The sequence below is a fragment of the Columba livia genome, chromosome 2 (assembly GCF_036013475.1).
Source record: "Columba livia isolate bColLiv1 breed racing homer chromosome 2, bColLiv1.pat.W.v2, whole genome shotgun sequence".
Classification (NCBI taxonomy): Eukaryota; Metazoa; Chordata; class Aves; order Columbiformes; family Columbidae; genus Columba; species Columba livia.
The window spans coordinates 54,434,626-54,453,296 of NC_088603.1; the positions used below are offsets into that span (position 1 = coordinate 54,434,626).

Genomic DNA, 18,671 nt, shown 5'->3' on the forward strand with positions numbered 1-18,671 from the left:
AGTTCTCCTCACACTGTTATCTTACTTTTTGAAAGGCATTTTTATCTCAAGCAGAGGTATACTGCTACAGATCTGTACCAGCTGTAGAATCAGCATATTTCTCTAACAGCAAGATAGTAAGCCACATCAGTCCTAAACTGGTTTCTATAAATGTTGCATAATTTGCAAGAATGTCACTGACCTGTCTTGGAAAACATTTGCTTGCACGTTTTGTCCCTAGATCAACTATTTTAAACTGACAGTCAGTCCAGTTACCTGTAGAACACAACCTCCACCACAAGGACCTCATTGCAACCTGTACTAAATTTAAAACACACCCTAAAGGTCTCAAAACCAGTTGTATATCTTTCATAAGTACAACTTCTGGATTGTCCAGGATTTGTGTTTTGTTTTGTTTTGTTTTTTTCCAAAGGTGTCTAAAGGTGTCTAAAGAAAGTAATCTACGTCACAAACAGAAATATGGATGTAATTCCACATGCACTTGGCAAGAGGGCACCACCTTAAAACACTACAGTTGCTGAGACACCATGCCTGATCATAAGATAGATTTATGTTCCACATTGTTTCAAAATAAAACAGATTAATTTAGATCACTACTAAGGACAAAAGGAGAAAATCTGTTCAAACGTTCACCTGACCAGCTACCACAACTTGATAGGGAAGAGGAAGTGTTGAAAAGCTGGGACAAAAATAACCTAAGTCTTTACACCTTCTTCAAAAACAAACAAAAGGAAGCCAAACATTGATAGTGGTATTGATGTACATATTTTACCAGCATTCGTCAAGAGAGTCTCTGATGTGAACATGGATGAACAAGCTCAGCAAAAACCCAACATTCTCCACCCCAGGTTTCACACCCCAAATAACAATAGTGTACCTTTCTCATGTCAGAATTTCACCCATGTGGGAAAGAGAAAATACACATGCACACAAGTTTCAGTTCCAGTATAAACTACAGCCCTTAGCACCAGATGAAAATTATAGTAGCCTAGTTATGATATTTGTTGTAGAATCACAGAATGTCCTGAGTTGGAAGGGACCCACAAGGATCATTGAGTCCAACTCCTGTCCCTGCATATGACAACCCCACAGTTCACACCATGTGTCTGAGGGTGCTGTCCAGTCTCTTCTTGAACACTGTCAGGCTCGAGGCTGTGACACCTCCCTGAGGAACCTGTCCCAGTTGACTGAGTAAAATTTCTGCACTGGTTTAATTTTTCCAAAAGTTTTTATTTATTTTTATGTCGGGGGGGGGGGGGGGGGGGGGAGGGAGGAAGTTGTGTTACATAATGCATGTCTGTGTTAATAATAAACTAGAACTTCTTTTGGTATCTCAAAGACCTTTGCAAGAATCCCTTGCTGTAGCTTGTCCACTGGACTAGACCCAAGGGACTTACACCGAAAACATTAACACTTCCAACTAAACAGACAAATGCTGAATCTTAAGTAAAAGGCAGCTTTGTCAAAGTGCTAGTGATTCAAATTACAACTATGAAATCTGGTGTTTTCATAAGCCTAATGATATTTTCAAATATTCAACTATCACTGTCTTTCATCAGTTCAAAAGTCCCAAGAAAACTTTCCATGCTAGACAGAACTTATGTACATATTTCCATCTATAAAAATGCCATGAAAACAAAACTATGGACATTTACAAGCTTTCCCTCAGACTGTATACAGAACTCTGAGAGTGGAAGAATACTGCCTTATACATAACAAAACCAGCCAATTCACTCTGTTCAGAGCTAACACTCATTTGACATAAAAGATGAAGCACAGAAATGCAGCACACTGAAGCACAGAAATGGGCTCACACAATAGCCAGTGTCTGCGGTTTAACAGGACACTAATATTTTAATGGGATCCTGAAAAAAAAATAAATCAGGATATCTGAAATACGCAGCACTCTATAAATCTTCCAACAGATTTTGGTTAAATGTGTGTGCAGGCACATGAACATATATAAGCATAGATGAACATATATACATACATACGAACATATATAAAATGACATTGTCTGACATTCATTTGCCACCAACTATTTTTGTCTTCAGTTAGGAATAAATGGGAACAAAAGAACAGTGGCTATGACTGCACAGAAATGTGTTGCAAATGGCAAACAAATCCAACAAAACAACCTGGACCTTTTTTTCCCAAGCCTGGAGAGATCAGTGTACTAAAGCCAAGGGCCACATCCAAACCTCCCAAACCAAACACACCAACATCTGCTGGTAACACACACAGGGAGAGACTACAGAGAAGTCACTGTTCCAGGTAAGTTTCTTCTGATGCTTCTTCCCAGAATCTCTGCCTCATTTACAAGTACCTTTGCCATGCCTATCCATTAACAGTCTTCTACAAGCACCTTGAATTCGTTTCGCACAGCTCTATATCCCTACAGAATGGAAAACTGTCAGACTTCATGACATTCATAAAATAACTTCTGAACCATATACAAATTTTAATAGGTTTTTATACATGGGAGAGGGGGGGAAACAAACCCCCCAAAAGAAAACTGATTTGCCAAAAAACCCATAACTATCAGCATGACTAGCCTGCATTAGAACTAAAAAGTTCTTTATATAAAGCTGTCTTTTTTTTTTTTCTTCCCTGGAGACAGCAACAAAGGAGACTAGGAGCACAACTACATTAGCTGCAAAGGGAAATTGAAGTAATTACATAATGTTATGTCTAGCTATAAAATGAAATTGGAAAAAAAAAATCAAGATATTATCTGCAAAACACATATAAGAGGCAGATTTAAAGAAATGGACAGAGGAAAAAGGCACTAGTAAGCAAGTCAACTCAATCAAAACTCAACACTGCTTTCCTCCATTTTTTAGAGCAACAAAAAGAATGCCTTTCTTTCACCTAGCACGCCAGATTTCATTGAACAAAACACCATCCACTTTTTTCTCTGCTTAATAAAATGTACTTATTCACTGCACAAACACCTACTTAAGACATCAAAGTATCATTAGTTACAAGTTTCAAAACTATTACAATGTTCCCCCTTTGCAAAATGCAACATTGTATTACACTTCACTGGTTAACTTATCAATTACCAAACAGGAGATTTATTAATGAATTTAACAACAACAACAACAAAGGTCTACTGCTGTATTATCACTTATATTCTCAAGCACGGAACGATATAATTCCAAATAGTAACTGAAGGCTTGACGTGCTATATTTTACCATCTTGATATTTGAAAGCAGAAAGGAAAGAAAAATTATAGTGTTAAACATGGCAGATTTCAGGAATAGGGGTCTTACTCAGCTTGCATGTTTTTTCTTGTCATGCTACTTTCCAAGGTGCTTCTTTCTTTCCCATTCCAATCCTCCCTTAATTTTAACACACACACAAACACAAAAAGGCATTACATTTTATTGACAAATCAGAACGGTCATGTGTTATCTTATCATGTTTGTAAACTCGAAAACCTCTTTTCTTCTTAGCCGCTTTAGGAGCAAGCTAAATCCAACATGCTAGCAGTCAGCTACATGTGTTACCTAAGCACAAACAATGCTATACTCTGAACATATCAGTGCCTACAGAGTTGAACAAGGGAACTCACTGTCAGTAACTTTTTGACAAGACACAAAACAAAGGGATTCATAAGAATAAAAGTGGAAAAACGAGAAACTGAACAGACCAAAGGAGGTTAAAGCACTCAACTATAGCCCAGCTCTTTTTTATTAACCACCACTGCAGTACTGACTAAGCACGGCCATCTTCCCCTGCATGCTAAGGTCACAGTGTATTTGAAAAAGGAGACCTAAATTTAATCAATTGGCTTCACTGCAGATCTTCCAAGACATTTATAATCACTCAGTAACACAAACCACCATGACAAAACAGTTCATAGCATAGCTTTTCCATGTTGCACTAGCAGGCTAAAGTGTAATTAATTTCTTTAAGCCATAACATTAATAGTGCTGTCTCACTTGATACCTTATAATTAATTAATTTTATTTATTTTCTCTAGCCCCTAGTTGAAGGTTATACTGTAAGCAGCTTTACAACCAACCACCTATTCAGCTGCTTTGTGCAGGAAGACTACATAACTTGCCTTACCGATTCAAACTGTAAATCTTTAAAAGGGTGTCCAACACATACAGTACTGGAATACTGAAAAATTCTGACATTAATTTTATTTTTCTTAAATCTGCTTTATAACCCTATATTTTCAGATGAGAACTCTGCCTACAAAGAAATCAACCAGCAAGAAGCCAACTCAGGTGCCGTGTTCTAAACACATCAAAAGTAGTTTTTTTCAAATGAGATCTGTTCCCACAAGGAAAGAAGCAGCGTGATGAGGAAAATGAAAGGCACATCAACATGGTGGGGCAAAAGGGAAAGTCCACTGCCAATTAACAAAACATATCTTAATAAATTCACAATATGTACTAGAGAAAGAGCCTCAATACGCACTGGAAAAATTAAATATTCCAAACAGTGAGAATTTAAGAGTTTCACATTTCAAATTCTGTAAAATACAGTTGTACTAAACAAGATTAGAGAGCTTTATGTAAAACAAAATAAACCACACAACAACAACAAACAACAAAAACCACCACACAAACTAACAAAACCTACAACTATTTTCACCAAACAAGGGGGAAAAAATACTTGAAAATCTTTCTTAACCCTTTAAGTCCAAACATAGCACGATTACTGGATTCAAAGTTTGTTTGTTTTTTTTTTATTTTATATCAGCATATGAAACAGTGTCTTCTCCATGAAGTAGGCAGTTACTAGCTATATATGCATTTATATATTTTACCATTTCACCATTTTCCATATGCTTGTTTTGGTTTTGTACATAAATAATCCATATTTTGCAGAGCCTCACTACTATGGACTAGCTACAGCTAAGAGTACCAACAAGAAAAGCAATCTCATTTTTCCTACAAGTGACATCCACGCACACAGTAGTACTAGGCTAGTAGTGCCCCACCCACTTAACTTTAATCTAGGCAGATAGGTAGGTGTATCCAAATTCGGAAAAATGTGATTACTCATCTATACAACTAACTGAATTAAATGTGTGATCACATAGCATATGACCTGACTGAAGTTATAAAAAATAGTTCCTCTCTTCCTACAGTTTCATCCTAAACCAGTTTCCAAAGACAGACTGTGAAAGCTTATTTTGTCAGCCATGAGGTTTTCTTCCCCCCTTTTTTCCCCCTCCTCTTTTTTTCTTATTGATTTTTTTTTTTTAATCCAGTCATTTTATCAGTAGAGAAATAAATACCTCATACTTTTAGTATTATGGAAGAATTTCCATTTTGAAAATGTGCATGTACTACTTTAGAACAGCTGTGTTACTATCCACAAGAAAATATGGTAATACAAATCCACCAGCAGCAAGTAGTTTTTTCTAACAAGCGGAAACAGCTCACACAATCAGTTTTGCCCAAAACAGACATCTACTGCTGTTATAATGGAAAAGGTAATCAGCCTACCATTCAAAGAGCATTTTCCAAATGTGGAACGCATATCTAGTGTCTTTGCTTCTCTTCAGAACCCATATCCAGGCAACATCACCAAAAGACAGCAGTCAGAGTCACTACTGCAATTCAAAACTCAACTCACAACAACTGCACTGTTGTTGCAGCTTGAGAAAACCAGGGATTCAAACAAGTGAAGCTGACTTCACTTGTTTCTCTCCACCTGTTTACTAGAAGTTTCTCCCTAAGCAGCTCAGAGACCTATATGAAAAAAATCAGCACTCTAGACATGTGAGTTTTACAAACATGCTAGAACCACTTCATTCTCAATTTCTACATACCAAAATAATTAGGTAATTTATATAACATCATAGAAGTTACATATATGAGATACAGAATGAAAAGAGTAAAAAGACTTGCAGCCTGGAATGCTCAGTCACACACAAATTTCTTACTGTCTTGATACCATTACAGCTGGATACAAGCCCAGAATTAAGTCTTTAAATCATCCAAATGAAGACAACAGGTGCAGTAAGAAGCTGTTGCCTTCATGAAACTATAACATTCTATCAAGTCTAAGGCCACTATACCATGATCTAAACAGCACAACAAAAAATTTTCAGTGTTGTGGATGCAGTGTCACAGAGTGAAGCACAAAAACTGATTCTGACACAGTTTTGAACGGTTAAAACAATGTATAAATGCCTCCCATCTTTATTTCCTTACTGCCACTGCAATACACTTAATGCGTAATAGCTGTATGGGAGCAAAGATACACCAGCCTGGGTTTCTCCATACGAGGTGACCATTATGAACAACTGAGCTTATCTTCACACTTTGGTTTCGTTCCTTTTCTGTGAAAATGACATTTTTACAATGAATGTCACATTAGGACAGATGGATCTTGCTTTCCACACATAGCAAACTCTTCACTGACCATTCTAATCTCTCTCTAGTAAACCTGACAATCTGCATTTGTTAACAAAGTAATTTATCTGTATACATTTAAAGATGAAATGCAAATTACAATCTAACTGGAGGAAGGAATGTGTGAAGCAACAAAGCTAACTCCTAGGAACCAATCTGCAGCTCAAGAAAGATTTACACACCACAGAGAGAATATAAAAATCAGGAGGTTTAAACTCTCATGCTTCAAATCACAGGCCCAATAACAGAAAAAAAGAAACACAACACTCGTACGAATCTTTATTCTATAACTGTCCCCTATTCGAGACTTCCTGTACCTTCTACTACAGCCCTATCAGCCAGTGGGTAAATAAGGATCCTAAACTAACTGGACCATTAATCTGACTCATACAGCTAATTCTTAAGTGCAAACCTAGCATATATGATTTTGTTCGCCATTAGTGGCTTTCTTATTCCAGGATACAAGCATCTACAGAAAATAATCTGATTCATAGCACATTTAAATTAAACCATGCAAATAATATTCTCACTATCCTATGATACAAATAATCTCGAAAGAGTATCCTTAACCACTCCTAACAGGCTCTCACAGAACAATGACAAAGTGCTGCTTTTCAGAGCACTCACAGTGTTTTCTGCTTGAAACACCCTATTGTTTACAAAATTATGCCATGCAACCATACCTTAAAACAATCACTATTTTTTTTCCAAAGGCATCTTTGTTCTATCCCTCTGAACAAAGTAAGACACAGTTTTGTTACTTTGCTCTTTAAACAGCATTCAATGCACACCCAGGACAGCAAACCTGACCAACAGACAGCGAAACAGGAATGGCTTCAGCATCCTCATTGAATACACTATGAGATACCGCAAATGGTAACCCACAAAAAGTGCTCATTGGAAATATCAGGGAACAGTTCTCAGACAAGCCACCAGGTAATGTCTTGCAAACAAAATTCTTGCCAGTGGAATGGCAAATCACATGATATATTTAAAACTGAAGTCCAGATGTGGATTTAAGTAAGCCTATAAGCAACGATGCAACAGTAAGATACCAATGTGAGAAATAAATATCTTCACTTACAAATACCCACTAAGCAAATACTTTCAATACCTAGTGATTTTCCTTCAGCTTTAAGTATTTCAAGAGCTTTAATTCTGCAACACAGTTTGTGTCTGCTTAGAGAGATACAGCCCATGTTGCCTCTCCATATATAATATAAAAAGTCACAGCAATGCTGACCTTTATATTCTAAGCTCCCACTAACAGTAATAAAAATTATTCGCAAGTACTTGTCAAATATATAGAAGTATATAATCTTACCAGGAAAAGCAATTACCTACATTTTTCATATGTTGTGTAAAGCACAAAAGACAGTTTAAAAAAAACTTGATGTTAGCTCCTTTTCCTAGCAAAACAGAAAATCTAAGTCTTTCTATAGACCTCTAAAAAGAACAAGAAACACTTGTAACACAAATTGTCTGCCAGCTTGTTTGCTCTTCAGATTAGCAGGCATTAAACCAAACACAAATGTATTTAACACGTATCCTTTCATCAGGCGAATAGGATACATAAGAATGTACCTGAGAATCTCTACACTTTGTAAGGAAAGATTTAAAAACCAAATCCAGTCCTTCAGAAAACTTGTCCTCCAAGAAGTATTTTCATTCATTCTGATCTGGAAATGTTCTCATTCCCTTTAATACTTAAAAAGCCTTTTTCCAGATAGGTAGTCTCCCATAAACTAGGCACAGAACTGTTACAGGCACCTGCATCTCGCTCTGTCCCCCAGACAGGACAGGAAGATCTTTGTATGTGTCCCACTCCCCTTCCCCCCACCCCAGCTATCTGGCAGCAAGAGGGTAAGAAGGAGAGCTTTTGTTGCTAAATGCAAGCCTCTCGGGCCTGCCCTCCAGCCCAGCCCCAGCCACGACTCCCCCCCTCCACACACCGATCCCCCCCCCCTCATCCCCGTTGTCCCTCCTTCCCTCCCTCCGCCCACCGTGCCCGGACTCACCGGATAACGGGGCTGTAGGGACTCCTTGACCGGCGCCAACTGCTGTAGGGGCTGGGTGAGACATCCCCGCCACGCTCATAGGAGCTATGCCGGCTGTAGCTGGGGGAGCGGCGGCGACTGTAGGGACTGAGGGGCGAGCGGCCGCCCACCGGGCTGAGCGACTTGCGGCTCCGCTGGCTCTGCGAGGAGCGATGCAGCGGAGGGCTGTCATCCCGGCCGGGGCTGGGGGATGAGCGCTGTCGCCGGTAGGCCTTGGGTTCAGGCTTGTCATCTCTGTAGGCCTTCGGCGGGTCCTTGTAAGCCGATGGCGGCTCCTTGGCCGCTTTAGTCCAGCTCCGGTGCGCTTTGCTCTCCCGCTCTTTCCTGCCGCTGCCAGGTGAGGTGAGGGAGCCCTTCCTGCGGCCGTCGCTGCCGCCGCCGCTGCTGCTCTTGAGTCCCTCCCGGTCCTGGCCTCCGCTGTGATTGTGGCGGCTGCGGGACTTGGAGGAGGACGAGGAGGCCTCGGCCCCCCCGCGGCCCGCGGACGCCCCCTCCTGCTGCGCCTTCTCCTCCCCCCGCCGGCGGTGCTCCCGGTGCCGTTCCTTGGAGCGGCCGCTGCTGCCGCGGTGCTCCCGGCGGGACCGGCTGCTCCGCTCCGCCTCGCCCCTTTGTCGCTGTGTCCCACCGCCACCGCCCGAAGAGGAGGCCGGGCTCCCCCCGCCGCTGCCCGCGCCGCCGCCGCCGGCCGCGCCGCCGCCCACCAGCCCTTCGGACTGGGAGCTCACGTCGTCGTACTCCTCCACCAGAGTGCTCAGCCCCGCGCTACCGCGCCGCTTCTCCGCCTCCTGGGTCCCGCCGCCGCCACCGCCCCCGCGGCCCCGCCGCCGCTTGTGCCGGGAGCCCGTGCGCCGCTTGCCCCGCGGCCGCTTCCGCTCCCCCCCGTCCCCGCAGCAGGAGGAGGCGCCGGTGGCCGCCAGGAAGAGCAGGGACTGCGGCGGCAGCGGCGGCTGCAGGAGCGGGGGCTGCAGAAGGGGCGGCTGCAGGAGCGGGAAGAGCAGCGGGTGAGGGGCCGGCGGCGGGGGGGGAGGCTGCGGCTGGGCCGCGAAGCGCTTCCGTCTACGGTGATGCAGCCGCTTCTTGTCGGCCGCCGCCTCCACGGCCGAGCTGCTGCCGCCGCCGCTCCCCCAGCCCCGGCTTCCCCCGCTCCCGCCGGCCGCCGCGTCCGAGGTGCTCGGCATCGAGCTCACTCACGGCCGAGGACGCGGCCTAGGGAATCCGCCGCCGCCGCCCTCAGGGCGCTGCCGGCGCCATGGAGACCCGGCGCCGCGCAGACACACGGGGACACCCGCCGGCCGGCACCGGGGCCTCGCTCGTTCCCTCGCTCCCGGGGCCCGGCCCGCCTCGCAGCCCGCCCGGCCGCGCCGCCTCACATGGGGCCGCACCGCCACATAGGGGGTCGCGCCGCCCGCGTTCGGGCTGGGGTCGGGGTCGTGGCGAGGGGCGGGCGCTGCCCGGTGCGGCGGGAGCCTCCCGCGGACCCGGCGCGGTCTCCCGCAACGCGGAAGTGTCTCCTGGCGGCGGCCTGCTCACTCCATCCCGGGCCGCGGCTGCCTCGTCCGGCGCCGGGCGGCGCTGCGCGGGGGTGCGAACGCCGAGCGCGGGCCGCGGGGCCGCCGCTTCCTCCCTCGCCTGCTTCCCGGCCGGGCGGCGGGGTCAGGCCGTGCCGCGCCGGGCCGCCTCCGGGCGGGGTGTCCGGGGCGGCGCGCGGCCCTGCGCTGGCCCCGAGCCCGCTTACCCTGCCCGGTGGGTCCCAGGTGCCCGGTCCCGAGTCGCCAGCAGCCGGGAGCGCTCGCGCGGCCTCTGCGCTGCGCGCGGGTGACACACGCATACACACGCACCGGGGACACAGCCCGGTGGCGCGCGGCGCATGCGCGGGGCCGGCGGCGGAGGTGGGGGCCGCGCCCCGCCAATCGCGCGCGGGCCCGCGCCCTCTCCCGCATGCCCGGCGCGAGGAGCGCCGCCCCACTCTCGCGAGAACTGGCACCTTCCTCCCGGGAGGCTCTCGCGAGATGACGCTTCTCGCGGTCGCCGCGCCGCGCCGCGCTCGCCCCGCGGGCGGAGGGAAGGGGCGCTTCCGGGCGCGGGGGTCAGGGGTCTCATCCGGCCTAGCGGAGCGGAGCGGAGCTCTCGTAGCGGCGGCTGCTCCCTCTGCTGGGGCTCCTCCCGCTCTGCCCGCCCCGACGCGCTCTGCAGGCCGGAGCTGGAGCGGTGGGGCCGCTCGGATGGGGTGGGGAGCGAAGGGGGGCGGTGAACGAGGCGCCCCAGGCAGCGGGTGGTGTTTCTCCGTTGAGGGACCGCGGATCTCGGGGCGCTCCGCCTCGGAGTACACGGCGGAGGGGCGGCCCGAGGTATCGGCGCCCCCGCGTCTCTTCCACAGCGGCGGGTGTGTGGGCACGGCAGCCCTGCCGCCGAGTGGTGTTGCAGGAGAGCTCCATTTAAAATCTCTGTCGTGCAAGATGTGTACTTTATTTATGAAAAGCTGAAGGAGCTGCGTCTGTTTAGCTTGGAGAAGAGGAGACTGAGGGGCGGACTTACTAATGTTTCTAAATATGTAAAGGGTGAGTGTCACGAGGATGGAGCCAGGCTCTTCTGGGTGACAACCAATGATAGGACAAGGGGCAGTGGGTATAAACTGGAACACAGGAGGTTCCACTTAAATATGAGAAGAAACTTCTTCTCAGTGAGGGTGCCAGAGCACTGGAACAGGCTGCCCAGGGGGGCTGTGGAGTCTCCTTCTCTGGAGACATTCAAAACCCGCCTGGACGCCTTCCTGTGTAACCTCATCTGGGTGTTCCTGCTCCTGCAGGGGGATTGGACTGGATGATCTTCTGAGGTCCCGTCCAATCCCTATCACTCTCTGATCTATACGCATTGAAACGAAGAAATAAACAGCAGAGTCAACTATACTGTTAAGCGGCATTCTTTATTTTATCAGCGCTGGGGATCACCCTCCATAAGTGCTCCAAAGGCTGGATGCTCTTGCATTGCTTATATTCACATAATTATTACATACGCATTACAGTTTTTGAAAAATTTGACATACATCTATACTAAGAAATTAGGATGTTAGTTAAAATTGTTTAGTTTCTTACTTAGATCTATTAATTATTAAATATAAACTAAGCACTCTGCTTCTAAACAGTGTATTACTTAATCTTCTGTCTCCCTCTTGTCATGCAGAAGGATCTAAAACTTGAAAAATATCCCCTTGTTTTGCAGGTGGTCAAAAAACATCTATCTCATGTCAACTTGTTAGTGATGGTTATGTCTTTTGTAACTTAATCACAGTATACATAAATTTAGCAGCTTCTCTTCGGTATCCATTTAGATTTATATTTATAAATGTATAGTCAATCAAAAAAATACTCTGTCATATTCCTCCACCTGCCCCATTCAGATCACATGCACGAGCAGTGTAGCAGGAATTTAATTCTGCCTGTCCTGGTTTTGTTCAAGACCGGTTCTCTTTTAGTGAATTTTCCTTTCAACTAAGTTCTTCTAAGTAACTGTGCTTTTCTGAATTTAGCTGCATGTTTTTTGAGACATTGCACTCTGGAGCTGATAAGATGACCAATGGAATGCAGAAGAGGCCCATGTTTAGATTCATTGCTATAGCAACCAAGGATACTAATAAAGTCCCATAAGTGAGAGGGGTGTATCTGCGAGGAGGAGCAGACAGAACAAGTGACTAAAACTGACTGAGTATTCCATCCCATACATGTCATACACCCTATAAAAGAGAGAGATCACAAGGGTCTCGCTCTCTTTGACCATGGCCAGCATCTGACTAGGACGCTGCCTGGCATGTCTGCGGTCCCAGACCTGGTTCCAGACCCTGCGTCCCTGAGTCCAAATCTGGTTGTGCCTGCCCTGCAGCCGCTGGAGTGATGCCAACTCTGCCCCTGGAAATTCAAGAGTGGTTTTGCTTATTTTGTGTTACTTTCTCCATTTATTAGTAGCATTAGTAAAGCATTTAAAGTTTTTCCAACTTGAAGTCTCTCTCCCTTTTCCTCCTATTACCTTTTCCGTAGTGAGGAGGGTGGGGGGTTAACAGAGAGCATGTGCCACTGTTGTCTCCTTGCAGTAAATGGTGATACTGCCTTAACGTACAAAGTCTTTTCCTAGTGGCTTTCGATTACAAATGCCGTAGTAGGATTAAATCGCCTATAGAGACTACAAGAAATGGCAGAAAAACATACAAGCTCAAGCTTTCCACCTTCCCCCAATTTGTAGTGTTGCTGACCTAAGAGCTTTCCGTAGCTGAAATCAGCATTAAAAGGATGAAAGCCTATAAAGCTCCCAAGAATCGGCACTCTTAGGAAAACCTATGAGCAAAATGTTGTGGTTGACAGAATACCGAATTTGCAGGGAGATTTATTAATTATATAAAGACATAAGAACAGTTATGGTTTTAAACATTTTACAAAACAAGGTGTTTAAGAGCTTTGTGTGGATTTCTACACAGATTCAACATAGGTCTTCTGAGAAGACAAAATTCAGTGGATGAGAACTGTTGACATTTCCTTTGAAGTGAATTTTAGAAGAGAAAGATTTATTTCAGCTACAGATGTATAGAAGGGTGTCCGCCATACCTGATAAGGCGTAGCTCTAACCTCACGAGCTAGCTAAAGCATAAATTCCTGTTCAGTTACTAATTTTCATATGAAGGATTTAATTTAATAACAAAGTTTTAATTCCATTTGATAGCAAGTCTGTTTTCCTCTACTCAAGTGCAACACGAGCAAATACCAAACTGGTGCCTGCCCCACCTTACACGATACCACACAGTGATTACAGGAAGGGTACATCCCTCCAAGGCCTCAGATGAAATCCAAGGCTGGAGCAAAACTGCAGCAAGCAGGAATCCATGCAATCTTGAGATCTGCAGGTCGAGAAGTGGTGGTTGAAGACCTTTCAAAGAAAGACCCAAAGTATTCACCTCCTGGCTTGTATAAGCATAGTGGGACCACTAAAATGTCATTTTTAAGTTCCTTCCTCAAGTGAAATTGACTGAAAAATTGGTATTTATAATATTCTAATAAGGTAATACAATTTGAGCAATACATCTGTTATTTTCAGTTGAGCAAATTAATGTATATAGGCTATTGGCTCACCAAAATTTACAGCATGGTTAAGTGAGAGAAAAACTACGCTTTTCATTTTCAGGCCCCTCTCTCAAATATTCAAAGTCTGAAAGAGAAGTAAAAAAATACCACAAACTCACAGGTGAAGGACAAAATTATTTCTTCTCTTAGATAAAGGCAGCGAGTTAAACGCAAGGTTTAGTGATGCATGCAAGAAGATGTAAACCGACCACAAAGGAAGGTTTCCTTCCTGCTGACAATCTTGGTCATTGCTATTGTTTGCCTTCAGCAGTGTTACTGAAGGGGCATGAAGCAGTGAACATATGTTGGAGTATTTTGTTTTCTTAGTGATTCAGTTAAGAGCAGTGATAAGAGGAAATAGTGAACATGTGCTGGAGTATTTTGTTTTCTTACTGATTCAGTTAAGAGCAGCGATAAGAGGAGACCTAATAAAACACTTGTGAGATACTAAGTTGGCTACTATGGTGCACTGCTGTCCGGCAACCTTGCCGTAAGACTAAGTGAATTTAAGTGCTGGTGTGTGGTATTACTGAAGCAATTCAGGCAGAGTGCATCCTTAGTCTGATTGCTATTAACAGCAAGGGGCATAAGGCAGATTTAGGATTGCTATCCTTTGTTTTACTTTAAAAGTTGATCTAATGCAGAGAATCTGCTGTGACCAGGTCTCCTCTCTGTGCTGCTTTGCTCCACAGACCATTACGAGTAATTTCTTCACAAAAAAAAGAATTTGCAAGATTGCAAATTAGGTAAAACCAAACAGTATCCTACACATAGTATAATAAAAAGTTTTTTGCTTTAGCTGGATGATGGGAGTTAGACGTTTTGTTCATGCACAGTATTCAAACGAAGTGGCCTAGTCCCTCTAGGGGAAGTGATGCCCTATTTCACCCTTCCCAATTTACTCACTGCAAGAACTACTATTAGTTTCCAATCACCAAAGCAAATCCAGTGAATATATCATAATTTAAACTGTTTTCAGAAGTGAATACTGAACTAAAAGCTGATTTCTATATGGTAAAATCTTTTTTCTAATTCAGCAATGTTCTCCTCCAGCCTGACAGTGGAATCAGGAAGAGGGTGAAACTGGTTTCTCCATCCAATCAATATTGGCTGAAATACTCCAGATATTCCACAGTAATAAAGCTATTCCTTCCTGGAACAGCCCATAGACTGGGAGAGATGCTGGAGAGTTAATTCAATCCTTAGGATTGATCCTAAGCAACAACCTTTATGCTAATCTTATTTTCTTTCTTCTTTCTTAACCCCATGAAGCAGAGTGGCACCCTGGCCTCACCCAGCCCTCAGGGCAGGGCTATATGGCACTTTGCCCACCCTATGGTGGGTCTTTGATCATTTGGCATCAGCTGTGAGAGTGGAGAATGGCCACACAAGGCACTAAGGGTTCAGTCAGACCTATTGTGTCTCCTATAAGAATCAAGGCATGCTAAATTTTTGTGACGTTTAATATTAATCAGGAGAGTTTTGCAAGGTAAAGGATTGTTCACCTAATATTTTGACTTGCTTTAATCAAAATAGTCACTGGAGGAAAAAAAATGCACAAAGCAGCCAAGGAGTGATAGCTGGGCCAACTTGAAAGGGGGCTCCAGAAGGCAGTGTAGGAATGCCTACAGGTGATTTTTCCTGCTTGTGTCCTATGTAGGCTCTGATTATTAACTTGGGTGTGTGAGAACTCTTGCTGAACTAGCACCTGGGAGGAATTCACTCCTATTACAAGGTGTGCTTACCTCTGAACAATAAAGCAATTTCATTGCTTTCCTATTACTATTATTTTTTCCTATCTTTTGCTACTGAAACTAACTTCAATTTAGGGTATTTCAGGTTATCTTCCAAAATTCTTCTGATTTCACACTCTGAAGTCTCAAGCTCTTTCTTCCCTTTTTATGCCCTCTCTACCTTTTTCTTCTTCATGATTTCATGAATTTCATTACTGGAGCTGCCACTCTGCTGCCTGTACTTCAATTCATCTTCTTGAGCCAACTTTTTTTCCATTAGGTAGATGTGCCATACCATCTCGAATGTTATCCTAAGTGCTTTAAAAGCACAATTTGTTGTCTTTCCTTAGTGATTTAATAGTCTTCTGGCCACCTGCTAATTGTTGTTACCTAGCTTACATATCTACTCATTATGTTTCTGTGTAAAACATGACTTACAAACAAACAAAACCAAGAAACGCCACCTTTTTTTTTTCCACTGTTGTATTTCAACTCCTTGAATCCCTGCAATGGATTCCTCTCTTTTTCTAAACTGAAGCGAAATTATTCCTCCTGTCCAGGTCCTGTACATCACTTCCAGCAAGCCTCCTTTTGCAAGTGTGTTATTTTACTCCACCCTTAATGTGTCTGTCCAACTCAGATTTCTTATAAGCAGTGTCATCAAAGCATCCATTACATATTTCTCTAGTTATGCACACACACGCATGCACTTTCATTCAGGTTTTCTCTTAAGATGTATGCTGTGTGTAGAACAACCATAATAATTTTTTCTATTTAGCAATGTCCATAGGATGGTGAAGGAAGGATCCTGGTGCGCTGGCCCACCTGCCATTTCAGGAGAGAACGTCACTATCCAAGAAGGATTACTCTGACCTAGATGACGGTGCATTTATACTTTGTCAAATTGTGTTTATTCATGAATACGCTATGCATCATGAAAATTCGGTGCAACTTAGCGTCAGTAGCAGCATTCTTTGTGCCTTCTCCACTGGGTTAAGTACTTTCCAGACTTCATCTGCGGCTATTGTGGAACAGCTTGTCTTTCCATAATGGCCTGGAGGCTGTTCTCAGCTTTACTGATAGCCATTGCTGCTCATTGCGCATGCAGATATTCGGCAGCTATGGAGAGGTCCTCCAGTGTGTGTTGCAGCACACAAAGAAACGCTCATCGAAACAAGTATACCGTCAGGCTTCTGATACATTAAAAAAAACAAACTCCAAACACAGAAAGCCAACAACACTACCTCGCAGAGGCAGTTGTAGAGAACATGGTTAATTACACAGGAGTGACCTAGACAACTCAGCAAAGGCTGCAATTTCCAATTTACTCCCAACCATTCATTAGCATTTCTGGAACAAGAATGTATTACTTGAAAGAGTTATGTGATTAGCAGTAGAGTGCTGGTGTTTTCTCATGTGGAGCAAGCTTCCTTACTTGTCAGAGAAGCTTCTTAACTAGAACCTAAGCTGCTAATGACAGTAAGTTTACTCTGCCTGGAAATTGGCTACATCAGGTTGTAGGATTTGCCAACAGCAGTCATGTCAGTGTTGGCAGCTCTCAGCCATCAGGCAATGGCAGCATAGGATTTGGCAGTGAAAACGTATAGAAATCCATAGGTTCCTGACATAACAAAGCAGACCTGAAACAGATTCCTTTCAGAGAATTAAATCCTTCAGAAGCATTGAAGGCGTTGATGGTATAGTGCCAATTGTTGGCTGTCTGGAGAGCCAGAAAGTTTAAGATTCATTACAATTTGTTTCCACAAGTCTTAATAGGTGTCCTGGTTTTGTTAAAAACAAGTTTCTCTTTTAGTGAATTTGCCTGTCAGCTAAAGCTTTCATATTAGCTGCATTTTCCTGGAGAACCAGATACATGTTTTGGTAAACATAGCAATGGAATGCAAAGTTATTGATAAGCGAAATGAGAAACAGGTGACCAAGAAACCAACCAACTCTGTATAGCATTCCATTCATGTGAATACTTCATATAAAAGTGGGAGATCATGAGGATCTCTGCCCTTTTTCCTTATGGCCGACATTAGGAGAGGACCTTGCTAGTCATCCCTGCGAACTGAGGCCTAGTGAGAGACTGAATCCAGCTCCGATTGGCTGCAGAGTCCAATCCAGGACTTTGGGTGCCAGCTCTGCAGCTGCTGAGACTTTCAAGATTGGTTTTGTATATTTTGTATTATTTTCTCTATTTTTACTAGTAGCATTAGTAAAATATTTTTAATTTTTCCAACTCTCTTCTCTCTGTCCTTCTTTCCCTCCCAGTCACCTGTCCTGAGTGGGAAGGGGGGAGAGGGAGGGGCTGAAGGGGGGGAAAGAGGGCATTAACAGTGCGTCTGCCATGGTTTTATTGTCACCCCACAATCAAAACCTCGACAGTAGGGAAGAGTAAATAGAAGGGAAAGGAGCACCAGATTAGGTTAGAAGATCTGTTTTGTCAGTGGCACCTGCGATGGTGTGGGAAGCAGTGATCTGAAGAGTTCATGTCTTGGTTGTCCCACAACACGCTGAAACCTTATGACATAGAAATGGTGTTTGCAGGTATCTCTTGTCTTGCAAGATATTATCATATAGTCAGCACATGAAAACAGTGGTAAAGACTGGAGAAAAACATACTTGGAAAGGTGCAGCCGAAGTACAATCAGCTTCAAAAGTATTTGCATGCTAGTTCTAGAAAATGAGCCCTTAGAAAAGGAATTCCTGAACAGCCATCCCATGGATGGCTTGGGCTAATGCTTAGGTAATTTAAAAAAAAATTTTAAAACCTCAACTCACATTCTGCTTTTTACTCAAATACTTTGTTGGGTCTGCAAAAGTGCATTAAGACTCTTAAGAGTCTGTTCTGAGTGACTGCCCACCATCTTTAATGCAATAAAATTGATATAAATTGATGCTCAGCTGGTTATGCACTAAGGAGGAGGCTGTGCTATATGCTTCATGGCCAACATGACCTCTTCTTTTTTTGTTAAGGCTTTTGTTGTACTTCCTTCCTTTTTTAAAGTTTCTGTGTCCCATCTTTGCCACCATGATGCTTAAAGTCCTTAGCAATATCCTTCTGGTACAGGACAAACTGTCAATCTGTCAAGAAAAACAGAGATAAGAAGAGTTTTCAGTAGTCCGAGAATCTTTATTTTTCAGCAGGATTCCTCAGGGCTTGTTTGTTTACCCGTTAGGGATTTTTCCTTAGGGTTGGGGTTTTTTTTGTTCTTTGGCTGGTTGGTTTTTGGCATGTTGGTGGTGGGGAAAGGTGTCTGTTTTTCTTTTTCTCCCAAGCAGTAACCATTATGTAGCATTCTTTGAAGTTGTGTTTCCAGTCTTCCAGTATCAACCTGCTTTTTCTCTTACAAAAGCAGTATAATTCCCACAAGCACACAGAGAACTAG

General features: G+C 44.0%; 1 protein-coding gene across 6 annotated transcripts in view; it reads right to left on the minus strand.

Annotated features, from left to right (window-relative positions):
- CDK13 (cyclin dependent kinase 13) overlaps window positions 1-10,321 on the minus strand; it is a 48,610-nt gene extending 38,289 nt beyond the window's left edge. For all 6 annotated transcript variants that reach the window (XM_065051994.1, XM_065051993.1, XM_065051990.1 and 3 more), the window contains exon 1: window positions 8,403-10,321. In XM_065051994.1, the coding sequence (XP_064908066.1) occupies window positions 8,403-9,619 (1,217 nt within the window). In that variant the 5' untranslated portion in view covers window positions 9,620-10,321. The remainder of the gene's footprint in view (window positions 1-8,402) is intronic.
- Window positions 10,322-18,671: the final 8,350 nt, after the last annotated feature.